Consider the following 16,548-nt stretch of genomic DNA (forward strand, 5'->3'; position numbering starts at 1 on the left):
TGCTCTGTGATAAGACCGCTAGGACTTCTGGGAGCACCTAAAATAACTACAAAAAAAAAAAAAAAAAAAAAAAAAGAAAACAATGATCCATTATGCATCTGATTTTTAATTGTCTTGATTGTACTAAAATAATTAAATTTTTAATATTCACGTGGCAATTTTTAATAGACGCTCTTAAGTTTTTACAAGTTTTGTCGCAAAATTCTTATATTCAGTCGTATTTTTTATTTTGTGAGTCAAAATTAAGTTGAACTTAACCAAATGCCGAAAAGAAAGGTCCTTACCGATATTGAAAAAGGTCAAATATTGGCTTATCATCGAGAAGAAGTTCCAAATCGAGAAATCGCTAGAAGATTGAAGAGATCAGATCACGTTATCCGTAATTTCTTGAAAAATCCAACAGACTATGCAACAATCAAGAGGAAACCAAAGAAATCTAAGGTTTCAGGCCGTGAAAAACGCAGAATTGTTCTACTCTCATCAAGTTCATCAAAAAGTTTGAAAACAATTAAGTCAGATTTGGGTTTAAATGTTTGCAAGGAGACGATTAGGAAAGTTCTTAAAGACAGCCCACATATTGTACGATCAAAAATGAATAAAGCACTAAATTTGAAGCCCGTTCACAAACAGAAACGGATGGAATTCGCCCACAAAAACATGGTACGCGATTAGGAACAAGTAAGAAGTTTTACATTAAATTCTCATGAATACGTAAGATGTCTAAATAGCTGAACATTTTCGTTTTCAATACCAGGTGATTTTTTCGGACGAGAAAAAGTTTAATCTTGATGGGCCTGATGGTTTTAAAAGCTACTGGCGTGATTTGAGGAGAGAACCCAAATATTAATCAACAAGGAATTTCGGTGGTGGATCTTTGATGGTTTGGCTTGGGTTTTGTGCAACAGGAAAGTTAAACTTAGCATTTACATCATGCAAAATGAAAAGTTCTGAATAGATTGATGTGTTAAAATTATGTTTGATTTCATTTAAAAACAAATATCGATGCAAAAAGTTTGTTTTTCAACAAGACAACGCCAGCATTCACACTAGTAACGAGACTAAAGCTTGGTTTGAAGCTAAGAAAACTAAGCAAATGTGGTAACCTGCTCGCAGTCCAGATTTGAATCCTGTTGAAAACATCTGGGGTGTTATTGTAAGACGTATCTATGCTGACCAGAAACAATATAACTCTGGGATAAAGCTAAAAGTAGCGGTATCAGAATGCTGGGAGGATATGGACCCAAAAGTACTGGAAAACTTGGTGGGAAGTATGCCAGAACGAATTTATCAAGTAATTGAGCGCAAAGTAGGTCCAATCGAGTACAAAAAATGTGATAAAAACATTTTTTTTGATAGTTTTGTTAAAAATTGCGAACTGCGTCTTTAGAAAATAGTAAGCTATCTTTTGAATTTAATTCATTTATGATTGACCTCTTTTCAAATTTGGTATTGTTTTTTGATAATTTTTATTATTTTTTGATACTTTATTATTAATTTATTGAAATACACTATAAAAATAAAGTTAAGTACGTCTTTAAGACATTATCCATATGCGCCTATAGAAAATGGTCGCTGTGTATATATATATATATGTATATATATATATATATATATATATATATATATATAAATTAAGGAGATTAAAAATGCATATATATATATATATATATATATATATATATATTATATATATATATATATATATATAAATTAAGGAGAGTAGTTTAGTTTGAACTTTTTATAAGGTTATTTAAGGACTTTTAAAGAGTTTTTTTTTTTTAAGGATATTTAAGGTTTATAAGGTTTAAGGTTTATAAGGAGGAGTGGGAACCCTGTAACAATCATTTCTAAATTTTAAAATTATTATAGTAAAAATTCAATCAAAATAACTTTTATAGAAGAAAAAAAAGTTTTATGGCTATACAAATAATAATTTATGGAAAAGATATGTCAAAGTTGAAATACAGAAACTTGCAAAAGGCAAAATGCGGGAATAAAGTGTGGAAATAGGGTTAGAGGCTTGGGGGCTTTAGAACATACATCAGCTGATTTAAAGAGAGCAAGGAGTGCTGCTACATCAACTAAAGGTTTTGGTTGGGGCAACAATGTTAGTGTTTGGAGAAATTTCCTGCATTTTTAACCATTGAAAAATTCCGCATTCCAAATATGTATGTATATAGTTAGGGAAGGTTTTTTTTCAACTGTTGTAACAACCATTTCTCAACTCTTAAACTCTTAATCACATGCCTTGAAAAACAAACCACTTTTTTCTTTTTTTTTCGAGTTTGCTCCTAAAGGCTTTACCTCGGCTTATATTGAAATAGCAATTCTCTTATTTTTTGTGAAACCAGATTTAATCTATTTTTTTATATGCCATTGTTTAGGTCTGTTTGTCTCCTAGTTGTTTTTTATCATTCTGCTTCTCCTTAAAGCTCACTATCGCTTTTCTCAATCTCAAGGCTGGATTCATGATTTTTCATGAATAACAACTTCTATTGTTGATGCAAAACTTTTGTAAGTAAACGAAATGCCAAAATATTGCCTTGATCTGGATTTCAACTGTTTCTACTTCTATTGTTTAAATGTTATGTTTAGATCATTCAGATCAAATGAAATCAGTGTTTGATATCTTGCTCACAGCAAGCCTTCCCAGGAAATGCGTTTGGTTTTACGTCTTGTATGTTGGTGCATAAGTTTTTCATTTTAGACAACATGGTCACTGTCATTTTATATTTGGCGTTTCAATACTAAGCGGAAAAAACGTTTTAATACAAAGAAAGTAACACTAACAAAATATGAAGTTAAAATAAATTTATAAATAGAAAAAAAAGAAAAAAAAATTATTAACTCAAATAATTTGCGTACTGTTTTCATTTTTATTTTATGCGGTAGTGGTGTAGTGGTAGAGCGCTCGCTTTATAAGCAAGAGATTCTGCGTTCGATCCCCACCACGTCCCTGGTAGTACCGCGTTCAACTTATTTCTCCGCGCAGCAGCCTTGTTCGTCAAGGGGTTTTTTTTGCAATACATCTACTTGTTGAATAACATTTATAATTTGCAATCGTACTTGAAAACCAGTTACTTTAGTGGAACACATACAACCATAGGAGCCTCAGTGAAGAAGGAAAAAAAGATTATATTAGAGTAAGAGTTAGCCAAAAACTATTAAAAGATGTCTATTATAAAAGCACAAAATTCAAGCAAAGAATTATTATTAATAATTGTTAACGTATCATTCACTAATAACATAGTAGACCAAAAGGTAGGGAGCAGGTGTAACAAATGCATTTTCTAACGAATAAATAAATATAATTATATAATTAAAAAAGTGATGTAAAAGTAAAGCCTATGTGGTAGAAACATATATATATACGCATACAAATCAACATATGAGTGTATACAAACATATATGCATGCATTACATAGACGTATTCATATAGGGACAATATATACTTGTTACATTAAAATTATACAACTATATTTTATTCACAATTTATTCAAATTATATATACATATTTTTTTATATTTAAATTTATTTTAATTTCCTATTTTGCTGGATTTGCATTCTTTGTTTTTGAAACTTTGTTTTTTCAGTTAAGTATTGATACACTTAATATAATAAAACTTGCAAAAAAGCTGTGACCAAGTTGTCTAAATAAAAAACTTATGCGTGGACATACGCAACAAAAAACTGCACGCTCCTCCTGGGAAGGCTTGCACAGTATGCCTAAAGGTAAAAATAGACATTTCTACCTTTAGGCATACTGTGCATATATAATAAATAATAAAGAAGTTGTTCTACAACAATATTGCAAAAAAAGAGTATACAAAATACACAAATTTTTAAAAGTATTTTTTTGGAATAAAATCATGTTAAAAACGAATAGACATCAATAAAAATATTTAAAAAAATATAAAATATTTCCAATCGACTGTCCAAAAAGTTGTGAAAAGTATAAAAACAACTGCCAGAGATAACCAAGTACAAATGGACTGCATTTTTTACAAAAAATATGACTATACCTGGACTTGCAATGTTTGCACCTTTGCTGTTTTTTAGAAAAGTAAGGAAAATTACCAACATAGGCAGATTTCTTTAGCCAGGGCAATTACTGGGCTGAGTTTTCTTTTTACAGCTGGTATATCACTTTTTGGTCTGCCTCAAGTAACTTTTTTTCTCGAAATAAAGTGTAACTATTACGTTGGAATTGAAATCAACTTGGTTTTCCCACGAGCAACGTCCTTTTTTTTAAACATAACTTTTTCAGCACCATGAAAGCAGTTATTACAAATGGTTTCTACAGCCCATATTCCAAAATCCTTTAGAGTGTTAAACAATTTCATGACAAATTGCACAATTTGTCTAACTTTGTATAAATGATCATATTCTGTTGTGTCTTTTTGCATATGTGTATGGTCGTTTGCAAATTTTCCTGTCACTTGTACAGAATATAAGTTAGTCTGGTCAGCAATTATTTTGAATAGTGCTCAATCAAAAAATTCATAAAAGTATTTTCTTGGAGCCCATTCCAAATAAGGAACCTTCTTAAATTATTTACCTTAGAAACTAGAATCAACATTGCGAACTAAACATTTGCGCCAACAATAATAATTTTTACAGTCTTTTACTAATTTTTTTTTGGTTATGACATTCTTTTGAGTTAATCTTTGGTTTTCTCCAAACTTATACTATGACTACACAAAATTACTAACTCCTTGTCCACCATTATCATTTTTAAATTTTTTGTTTATTATAAAAATTGTTAACTCTTATACAAGTCATCTCAAAATAAAAATAAAAAAACTTGGTATTTATATTATATAAATAATTAAATGCTTTTTTTAAACAAAAACTAGTTATTAAAGAAAAAACTTAAGTTTGCATTAATATCTACCATTAGTAAATTACAATAACTCTTGTGTCCAGAGTTTCTCATTAAATATAAAACAAAAACTCAAGCAAACTAAAAATCGAACTAACTGTTATTACTTTGAAATAACTCTCATTCACTAAATTTTTCATTAAATCAAAAATGGAGGTTTGAGTAAAATAAAAGTAAGCCTTAATGGTTTTCATTTCTAATCTTACCTTTAATTTTAATTAGGTTTTTTAGATTGTTGTATAATATAAGTTAAAAAAAAATAATTAAATAATTAAAAAATTCAATTAAAAATATTATAGTAAGTTATTATCACCGAACATATTATATTTACACAAACAAATGAAATGATTGTCGAACTTCATTTATTTGTATGTTTTATAAACTGAAATGTATCGGTTACACAAAATTCAAACATCTTATCTATATCTAAAATCTGTCCAGTCATTGTCCTTTTTAAACTGGCTTTTGCAGTTATTCTTTTTACTGTGTCCCAAATTCCATCACAAGCAGACTTACCATGGCTTGTAGCAAAAGTAAAAAACCCATTCAGTATCAATTTAACAATAAATTGAAAGTGCTCTGCAAATTCACCCAATATTATACACTTATTTTATATAAGGTACACTTATCTTATATAAGGTACACTTACTTTATATAAGGTACACTTATTTTATATAAGGTACACTTATTTTATAAAAGGTACACTTATTTTATATAAGGTACACTTATTTTATATAAGGTACACTTATTTTATATAAGGTACACTTATTTTATATAAGGTACACTTATTTTATATAAGGTACACTTATTTTATATAAGGTACTTGCCTTGACTTTAAGCTATATGTAAATGAGAATTACTTTTACCAAACTTTACTGTTTAGAATTTTATTAAAGCAGTAATTGCAGGACATAATGATCTTCAATGCAACATGCACTCATCATTATCTCTATTGCAAACAACCATTCCTATTAAATTTCTAAAGTCTTTGTCAACTTTAAGAACAATAGCAACAACCTAACATACTGTTCATAGGTACAGACACAAACACTTTGAGTGCCAGGAAAATTTGCGGTTACGCACCATCTTGGGCGAAGGCTGCAAAACTTTGAAAATCCAACGCTTAAATTAGAGTGTTTGGATTAAAATGCAACATAAGTTCTTTTAAATTAATCAATATTAGTCTTTTTGCATGTGTTACCTGCACCCTATACTAACAATTTTTTTTGCAAGCATTATTTGTGTGTTCTCGTCACTTTAATAAAAGCTATGAACAAGATCACTGGTTTCATGGGAAAGCAAATTTCCTTTTTTTTTATGATGATTTATACAAAGTTCCATTTATTTTTCAGATTTTCCAGCTTTTCGTATAAGGTAAATAGATGCGTTAAAAAATTTTGCAGACTTTGGGAGTGACCATGTATGTGGAGTTAGTGTTTATGTCTGTTTTTTGCTGAGTACGGTGTCACATTTTTAGCTTATCATTTAATTCTTTCTTTTGGCAGCTGTTAACTGTGGGTGTTTTGGCACTGATTTAAGCTTAATAGGTGACACGTCTATAGATTCAAGACTTTCATTGGGAGATTCACATTGTTCATGCTCAGACTCAATTCTTGAGAGCATTGATAGGTCCAGAGATTATCCTGGTCATTAGGGTGATTCTAAAAACAACTTTTTTAGAAATGGTTTGCTGCCACCCCCTAAATGTGTTCTATGTAATAAATTAATACTAAATTTAAAAAATTTTTGAATAAAAAAAAAATTTAGTGGTCGCTCAAGACCCTTAAACATCAGACAGGTCCCTAATATAAAAAAAAAAAAAGTTCTTCAAAAGCATATCATGTTGGGTCTCAAAAGAAGTGAAATTTTGAAAAAATTCTAAAAAAAAATGCAAAAAATTTATGGAAACACAAATTTAAAAAGTTTATTTAAAAAACTATGAAAATATGTACTTTTTTATTTTTGTTAAAAAATTATAGTTTTTAAGCCATAAAATTTAAACTAGTAAACTTTATATAATTTGATTACTACTATTAAAACTTTTATAAAATTTCAAAACATTTTTTTAATTTAGTATTAATATATTACGTAGAACACATTTAGGGGGTGGCAGCAGACAATTTCAAAAAAGTTATTTTTAGAATCACCCTACTGGTCATATATAAAATATTTCTCTATAATAGTGATGTTTGATGCATATATTAAATAATGTAATGACAAAAAAAATTATCAAGTTAACATCATCATTTTGGCTGTCAAAATACCCTAAATTAGATGCCTTTATTATTCAACTTCCATATACTTAAGGTGAAAAAATTTTAATTTGATATTTGTATCTGCTATGTGGAAGATTTTCACAATGTTTCACATGTTCATAAAATATTGCTATTTAAAAACAAAAAAGCATTTTGCAAAAAAAGGTTTTTTGTTTTTAGTCAGCAAAAATAAGATAATTCAATCCTATATATCTCAAGGACCGTAGGGAGTTGGTTATTCAAATTTCATATTTTCCTAATTTTCATCAACACTATAACATAAAAAAATCAGCAAATCAAAAACATGGGGTGATATTTTTTGCTTTTTTCCTGCTGATTTACATGGAATTACCCATATAGTAAATCATATTAAAAGCCATTTTTTCTTGTTTAACCTCTTGAAAACAATAATCTCTATAAACCAATATCTCTTAAACTTTTCTTAACCCTTTCTTTATTTACAAACAATTTTACTTGTCCTTATTTTGTTTCTCATTTCTATTCCAATTATATAAATAAATTCATCAAATAATGTTTTTGACATGTATAAAGTTTTTCAAGTGCTCTTTCAAAAAAGAATCATATTCTGCAATAATTTATAGTGACATTATAAAATTTCTATTCTATAGAATTTGTCATTGTATCCTTGAAGAGGTAGTCCCCGGCTACATAGCTTCTTTATGACAAAGACTACTCTATTTAAAACATTTTTCCAACAATCACTTCCACTCATGTTACTTCTTTTAATCATGATCATAGCACAACGGCGATGTGTAGTAGAATTTTTGTGGGATTCTAATAATTGTGAAATATTTTTCCAACTTGAGCATCCGCCTATTTTAAAATAAGTACTGTTATATTTTAAAAAAAAACAACAAGGAATGCAATATAGAGCTTAATCAGACTATAAATACAAAAAATAATCTCTTTGATGAGTTTCTTCACTTTTTAATTTTTTCGAAAAATTTTGCTCGTTTAAACAACCATATTTGTCCCAAAATAGTTTTTTCAATGTACTGAAATCTACATTCTTATTTGATTTAAAACCAAACTTTACAACAAAATCAATCAAGGTTTTGTCAATGTTTCATTTACCTAACATAAGATTATTATTTATAGATATTATGGATATTATAGGTTTATTATTTATAGATATTATGATGTTCGTATTTTCAATGCTTGTCGCAATTTCAGTACCATCAGTTGTTTTATTTAAACTAGAATTGGAAATAATGTACTGTGAGGACAAAGCTGGTGAAATAACGGTAATTTCTGTGAATAAAACTGGTAATATAATAATGGCATTTTTTGTGGACAAAGATGATATATTTTCTGTTAAATATGGATCTGAAATATTTTTACCACTAGCAGCTTTTAAAGCACGAATGTATTTTTGTAGATTGCTCAATAATTTGTCTTTGTTTTGATAGCTTTTCTTTGGCCTCTTGACGACACTTAATCTCTTCCTTCCGCCACTCATTTTAATAGATGAATATTCATTTTAATTAAATAAGATAAAAATTGATATTTTATTTTAATTAAATAAGATAAAAAAAACTATAACTAATTTAAAATTTAAATCTTATATTTTAAGAATGAAAGCAAAGTTACCTCAATAGAACCGCGAGAAAACTAAGATTAATCAGCGATATTTGACAAAACAATAGTTTTTTTTAATAAATTACAAACAAATAGAAATTGACTACGTTGGAGACAAGGCGTTTGCGCGGCGAACTAATACAAGAGTACCTTTATTAAACAATATAGATCACGTGACTTAAACCACAACAATTTGCACCGTCATTACAAGCAAACGAACCAGCACCAGCAATAAGAGGTCACAATCTAAGAAGCCGCGGCGCAGTGGTAAGAGTTCTGGCTCAGAACCCAGAGCCCCGAGCTTTAACGCCGGCTCTAGCCCAATAAGCGACATTGGTAAGAAAGGAGGCGTGAACTTCTAGTTAAATGCTCTCCCGCGGTGCTCCGCGATAAGACCGTAAGGACTTCTTGGAGCACCTAAAATAACCTTAAAAATAAAAAATAAATAAAAAAAGTAATAGAAAAAAAAATGTCTAGCATTCTTCGTCCTTATAAGCATTCTGTAGTAACCGTATTGTGAGTGAATGAATGTGTTACCAATTCACGTAGTGAATGCGCAGTCTTTAAACTCTTTTAAAATTTTACGATACTTATTAACTCTAGTTTTTTTATATATATATAATCTTAATTTTTAAAAAATTGCAAATTATTTTAAATAAAATAAAGATTAGTGTAGGCTGACATAGCGCATATATAACTATATATGTGTAATACACATACACATTGTGTATAGCGATTAACTCGCTACAGCATCTATTTTACTATTTCTAAAAAGCCCAATGGAAAGTCGCTTAGTAGAAGTATAAAAAGAGCATTGTAGGCCAAAATTTATTTTAACCATTATCTTAACCATAATCTCACATCATATTTCAACTATTATCTTAACCAAAATTTCTTAACTTATTTCAACCATTACCTTAACCATAATCTCACATCATATTTCAACCATAACTCCAACCATAATTTCTTATTTTATTTCAACCATTATGTTAATCATAATTTCTTAACTTATTTCAACCATTATCTTAACCATAATTTCTTAACTTATTTCAACCATTATTTTAACAATAATTTATGAGCCAAAATAAATTAATATAAAAATAAAATAATGGTCGTATAATAACCGTAATATATTAATATATAATGTTTACATGATAACTATAATTTCTGAGCTTAAATAAAAAAATAAAAAAATGTTGCAATTTAAGATCAATTTCTTTAGGTTAAGCGTAATTGAAATATAGCTCAATTTTTGCCTAAGCGTAAATGTAATATAGCTAAGCATAATAGTAAAATTGTCCTACTAAAACATAATAACTCCCAGATTGTCCAACTTGTGCAACTCCAGAGTTTAATGTAACCACTAATGTTCTTCCACTACCAACACTAGGCATGGAATCGGTATAATTTCTTTAAAATGAGATAGTAGTTGTAGAATCAATTGTTTATTTTGATTGATCCAATAGTCCAACTGATATATTATTAAATGAGGTAATATTAGCCTTCCATGAAGAAAGATAAAAATCCTCTAAACCTTTTGAGCATTAAAAACATTAACTATTATCATCATATCCAGGAAAAATTATGTAATTATTTTTGTTATATGGCGTCCAACGTTGTATAACAGAGTTAGTATTTACAGGAGAATTGAGTGCGTCATATCTCCGTACTCTTGATTTCCACCAATCTCCAGATCTACCAATAACATGCATTCTAATATTTTAAATAAAGACCATTACCATTTGCTATAGTATCCAATAATATATATTCTCCACCATAAGTTGTGTTTATATATGTATATGTTGATGAGTATAATTTAAGAGATGAAATTGATCATGGTATTGATGGACTTAATTTAATAAAAGGTTGTAGCGAATATGTTGTGTATTATCAGTTTTATTGAGCAATTGAATTGTTAGATTGGTTTTAAATGGTAAATCAAGTGTAAAGTATCCTCCTAAATCATTGTTAGTAAACGCATTACAACCTTGTAAAGAGTTTGCATAAAATGGTCCACCACCAAGTGGAGCAAACAAAAAACCACAGGCTAAAGTTATAGTATTTAATCCGGTATTATCTGTAGAAGAAAAAGAATCTCCTATGCACAGTGTATTATCTGCGTATATTTTAATAAATATGTTACCTGGTACACTTCCAGTAGTAATTGTTCCTGTAATTGCTAACTATAATCTTCTGAGAATACCAGGACTACCATTTTTAATAAAAATTGCTGATCCATTAGCACCTGTATGTGTTGCAAGAGTCTGTGATTTTACTCCAAGGCATGTTAAACTTGAATTTGGTATTATTTTTAAAATGCGACGATTTGATATTATTTTATCAACATAGTTTTTTAAAGCAGCGTCATTTGAGTTAGTATGTTCTGCTACATTTATCAATTTATTAGAGTTCATGTTAATAATACTAGTTGCATTATTTTGTCCATCTCTCCTAATGATCAAGTTAGTAGCTTGAGATGTTTTTAATCCATTAGTAACTTGTTTTGTAGTTGAATCAGTAGTAGGTCTGAATTTATCAACAGTCATTTTTATATATACAGAAAAATTTTAACTAGATTTTTTTTAAAAATTACTATAGATTATTAATAATATTCTGAAAATCACAACCTTCATCTAGTTTTTTATATAAAACATATAGAAACAAGTGTCTACAGAATGAGGTATTTCCAAACTGAACTCTGTCACTATTATCATAATAGTGACCTTTTAAATAATTATCAGTTTCAACTGGTGGTGGTAGTCCATAAGAGTCAAAACTTAGTTTTTTATCTCCGTCTTTATACCAGCAAATCAAATGAAATCCCTGCGTACTTAAACCTCCTGTCTTTAATAGTCCACATTCTTTTCTTTGAGGGTTTTTAGGTAATTCATCTCTTACAAATACACCTCTAAAATATTTTATTTTTAGTTTTTTTGTTACTTTAATCAATTGAAAATTTGTTAGGTGCTCATTTGGTAAAATTATTCCTTCAACATTGATAAGTTTATGATGATTGTTATTAACCGTTTCCATTTTTTAATTATAAATTGTTTTTTTTCTAAAATAACTCTTTGACCTCTTTGATCTCTTTATCGACCTCTTTGACCTCTTAATTGACCTATATAACCTCTTCCACCTATAAACTATATTTTTCTTCTTTTAGTTTGTAGTACCCATGTGCTAATGTGTGTTTGCCAACTTCTAAAATAAAACTCTTTTATCGTCTTCTGCTCTTAATGCTATTTTATTGATCTCTTCTGTTTAAATTTCATTTATATGGGATCTTATTACATTTATTTTCATAATTTAATTCATCTTATTTAATAAACAATTTTTGAAATCTTCATGTGTTATTTTTTTTTTAACAACATTTTCCTTTACTCGCTTACATTTTTTGTTATTTTTTCCGTGTACTTTGTAAGAATACAACTTTTACCTGAGTCTTACTAATTCTTTAATTTGTGCTCCTCCAGACTCATCTTTAAACATTCCCATTACTTTCTTATTAACACCAACTTTAAAATTTACATTATTAATTGCTGGGTGCTTTTGGTACATTTTCACTAAATCCTCTTTGGAGTATATAAATTGCCTCATCTCTTCCTTGTTTAATTAATGATTCCTTAGTTTGTTCATCAATTTCAGTTTTTGGTTTTGTTCTAACTTATTGAAGCATGACTTGAAATTTTCAAGTTAACTAAGTATTAATTCAAATTCATTGTCATTTATATGTTCATTTACTAAGGCTTTTCAAATAAATTCACTTATTGTTTTTAGTTTTGAATAAGCAAGTACCTTTATCTTTTCATACTTTTCTGCTTTTAAATTTAATTTTTTATTAACTTGTCCATCTATTATGGATAACACACCTGCTCCTAATGCTTTACCCTTACATACAATAACTAATGTTGCTGCAGTTATTGTTAACAAAAAACCAATTCCAATAGTTCCAAGTGCTTGCTAGTAATGCATTATCAATTGCTATATTTTTTTTACAGCTCTATGATTACTATACTTTTTACTTAACATAGTTTATGAAAAGATAAAGTTCTCTTTCCTCTCTCACTCCCTATTTCTTTTTTAATCTCATTAATTTTGTTTGATATATATGTCCACTAATCACCTGATTTTCAGCATGCGCATTTGGAAGAGTTAGGTTTATTTCGTGATATTCCATTTTTATTAAAGGAAAAAAAAATATTTACAATAAATTAACAAAACATAAACTTTCTCCTTTTTTAATTAATGCATCAGAAACAGAATTATTTACAACATTTACTACAATATCATCAACAGACTCTGATATTACAGAATCTTGTAAAAAGTTCTTGTATAAGTGAAACTAACGCAACACTTTTATTAATTGATACACCAAACTTTAAAAGAATACTTCGATGTGATAAAGATTTTATTGTAATGTCATGTTGTGCAAATATCTCACATCTATTCTCATTTAAAAACTTTCTAACATTATTTATTTACATTAGATACATGCAATAAACAAAAAAAAAGTGAAATATTATTTCGGGAAGAATGACTTTTTGAGTTTTTAAAAAATAAATAATATTTTTCTATATTTTCAACATAAAATTGAACTTTAGACAAGTTAATCACAGACAATATAAAATATTTAAATCAAACTTTTGGTTTATTGCATGAAACAATCTATTATGTGTGTTGTGTGAAAATATCAGCTCAAAAGCTATAATAGAACCAAAGTTACCACATTTCTAAATTCTAAATTCGGAAAAAATGCAATCTGAGAAAATAAGCAAAACATAAAATATTTTTTAAAAAGAGTTATAGTAAGATATTATTTTTTAAAGCTTTTCAATTCTAAGCATAATAAAATCAATTGAAAAGGTGTTTTGATAATGGAAATTTATACAACATCTACATTATCTATATTTTTATATAAAAAGACTACATCACATGAAAAACATTTTTTATCAAAAAAACAATATATAACTAAAAATAAGAAAACACCATATCCAGAATAAAAAAACTAAATAAAATAAAAAACAACATCTTTAAAATTAACTTAGAAATAATCCTGCTTTATAGGTTTTTCTTTTATTTTGCTTTTTTTTTTATCATCTTTTTGTTTGTTTTTTTTGTCCTCTAATTTGACGACGACGGAGAACATTTTTAACTTTATTATGTTTTATTGAATTCTTAATCCTTTTGGTATTGATTTTATCACACCCAAGATTGGTATAAAATCCTGGAACAATATTTTGTCTTTCATACAAATTAATAACAGCTTTAGCTACAATGTTAAAGTTAAAATGAAACAGTAAATTGAAATGCAACTTACTTTTCCATTTAGCGATGAAAATCCTCGTTTTTGCCAGGTACCATCACATGACACAGGTATATCATAAAAATTATTCTGTGGTTGATTTTTGGATAACTCTTTTAGTTCCTGAGCTGCATCATCCATCGTTTGAGTGGCAATAAACTTAACACTTTTTTTTTAACTTAAAAACAATCTTGTTATAGTTAATTTATGTAACTCGTGGTGGAAAATTCATAAGTGCATTAAAGCGATTAATACCAGCAAAGCCTGTATTCTGTAAAGCCTATTCTGTAGTTTATATCAAACCCTCGTGACATAAATGGCAGTTTTTTTGATGTTCAAAATGAATGCTCCCATTGGCAAAAACATTTTACAGTCATTTTATTTGCTAATCCATGTTTTAAACTTTCAGTTAGCTTTTAACATGAACTTTGTTTACATTGAGGACAACCAAGTACTGAAATTAAATTTGATAAATTAAACGTATCCAAAATTCTATTTCCAGTAATACCATCATTTAAAGGCTGAGAAATAGCATATCTTGACAGCTTAGTAAACGATCTTGTCTTTAGTAATGATGCTGAAGTACTTGGAATAAGATTTAATAGTTCAGATTGCATGGACACGAATTGTTTTTTGCTTGTGTATTGATTTCCTTTAAATTTTCTTTTGTTTTTTTTTTAAACTTGCAAAATTTACTCTTTTAATTTTATCATTTGTTTTTTTATTTGCCACATAACTTTTTTCCATTATCAACTTGATAATCGACCTCTTTTTTTAAACTAATAATTATTTTAATACTTATCCATAACTAAAAATGCCAAGAAATTATTTATAAATAAACAAAATAATCACTAAATAATCTACAGAACAAAATTTAATTTATAATAAAAAGTTAGACACACAATGTGTTGTGTATCTATATGGTTGTTTTTCAGTGTGGTTAGAATGCTTACAAAGTTCATTTTGTAGCTTTTCCAGACCTACATGGAAGCAGTTTGAAAAATAATAAAAATAATACTTCAAAGACTCAGATTAATCATTTAAGATTAACTTTTAAGAAAAAGGTGTTGTAGATAAGTGGAAAATAGAAAATAAAAATGTTGCTATGGACGTTGCTAAGAAGGTTATTTTTGACTATGATCAAATAATCAAGAAATAGACATATTTATGTGTTTTTTTTTAAAAATTTTAATTTAGAATCAGATTCCTCGTTAACTTTTACACTTAAAATATGAAAATCCTAAAATTTCAAAAAAAATAATTTTTTGCTATTTTGACAGGGGTGAGCCCCCTTAACCGGGGTTTTGACTAACTTTGCACAACCTTATAAATTCGAAAAAAACTTTACCGTTTATATGAATTTTGCTATTTAAACTCTTTTTATTATACTGTTTAAAGGAAATTTTAACGAGAGTTTATCGACAAATAAAAATAAAAAAAATAAAATCAGATTTACTATTGTTTTGGTTAATAAAAAAATTTAACATGATAAAAGAAACAGCCACATTATACATAAAAAGAATGTAGGCAGTTATTCATAGTTGCCTACATTCTTTTAATGTAGGCAATTATGAATCTTTAAAATAAAAAATAAAACCTAAATAAACAAACTTCAAGAGAAATGAAAGTCTAATTGAGATACTTTGTAGAGTTCTCTAGTTAAGGTTATTTCTATGAGGCTCCTTGATGTGAAACAAATATTGTCCCATTCATAAAAATCTTCTTGTGTGTCAAACAAGCACTTAATATATTTACTATTGGCTTCACATAAGCACTATTTTCCTTGACACTGTTTTTCTTTCAAATCTTCGTCAGATTGAACTTTTGACTTAATGCTCTTCGTGTTTTTGTTTAGTTTTTTTTTCGTTGCAAGCTTTGAGCCAATATCAATAATGTTATCAAATTTTTCTAAATCTTCTGTACCAACACTTTTCCCTGCAGGAACAGAAAGCTTTTTTTTCGTTTTATATTTTCTGAAGACTGCAAGAACTTATATTTTTCTTGTAATAAAATCTTAAAGCTGTCGTCTAAAAATTCTTTATCATATGGTTCTCTTTCTCTAAATTGTGTTTGAAGTTGATTGACATTTACTAGATTTTGATTGGCATTTACTAGTTATATGCATGCTATTAGGTGACAGGCAAACAAATAGTATTTCATTTTTTTTACAGACATTAAATACTTTTGCAGAGACATGAGAGGATAAGTTATCGCCTAACAAAACTTTGACTCCTGATTTTTTTTAATGAAGGTAAAACTATAGAAAAAAGCATTACCTGATATCATAATAGAAATACTTGTCTTAGAAGTGTTTCTTATATTTGCTGGGTATTTTTTACCTAACTTTACCAAGCATTTTTTTGAGCCTGGATCATCAGTCAAACTTTTTTCATTGTAATTATATATGTTGCTTGGAGGTTTATTTTGTACAGTTTTTGATAATTGTTGAATATGATCCTTTAAAATTTCTTTATTAACCATTGCTCGAGATTTTTTTAAGTTTGGCACAA

At 27.9% G+C, this 16,548-nt stretch overlaps 1 protein-coding gene across 1 annotated transcript; it reads left to right on the top strand.

The window, feature by feature from the left end:
• The first annotated feature begins 261 nt into the window (after positions 1–261).
• Positions 262–672, top strand: LOC136084956 (uncharacterized). The gene has a single exon (XM_065806359.1). It carries the CDS (start codon positions 262–264, stop codon positions 670–672), a length of 411 nt encoding a protein of 136 aa, XP_065662431.1.
• Positions 673–16,548: the final 15,876 nt, after the last annotated feature.

The sequence above is a fragment of the Hydra vulgaris genome, chromosome 09 (genome assembly GCF_038396675.1).
Source record: "Hydra vulgaris chromosome 09, alternate assembly HydraT2T_AEP".
Lineage (NCBI taxonomy): Eukaryota > Metazoa > Cnidaria > Hydrozoa > Anthoathecata > Hydridae > Hydra > Hydra vulgaris.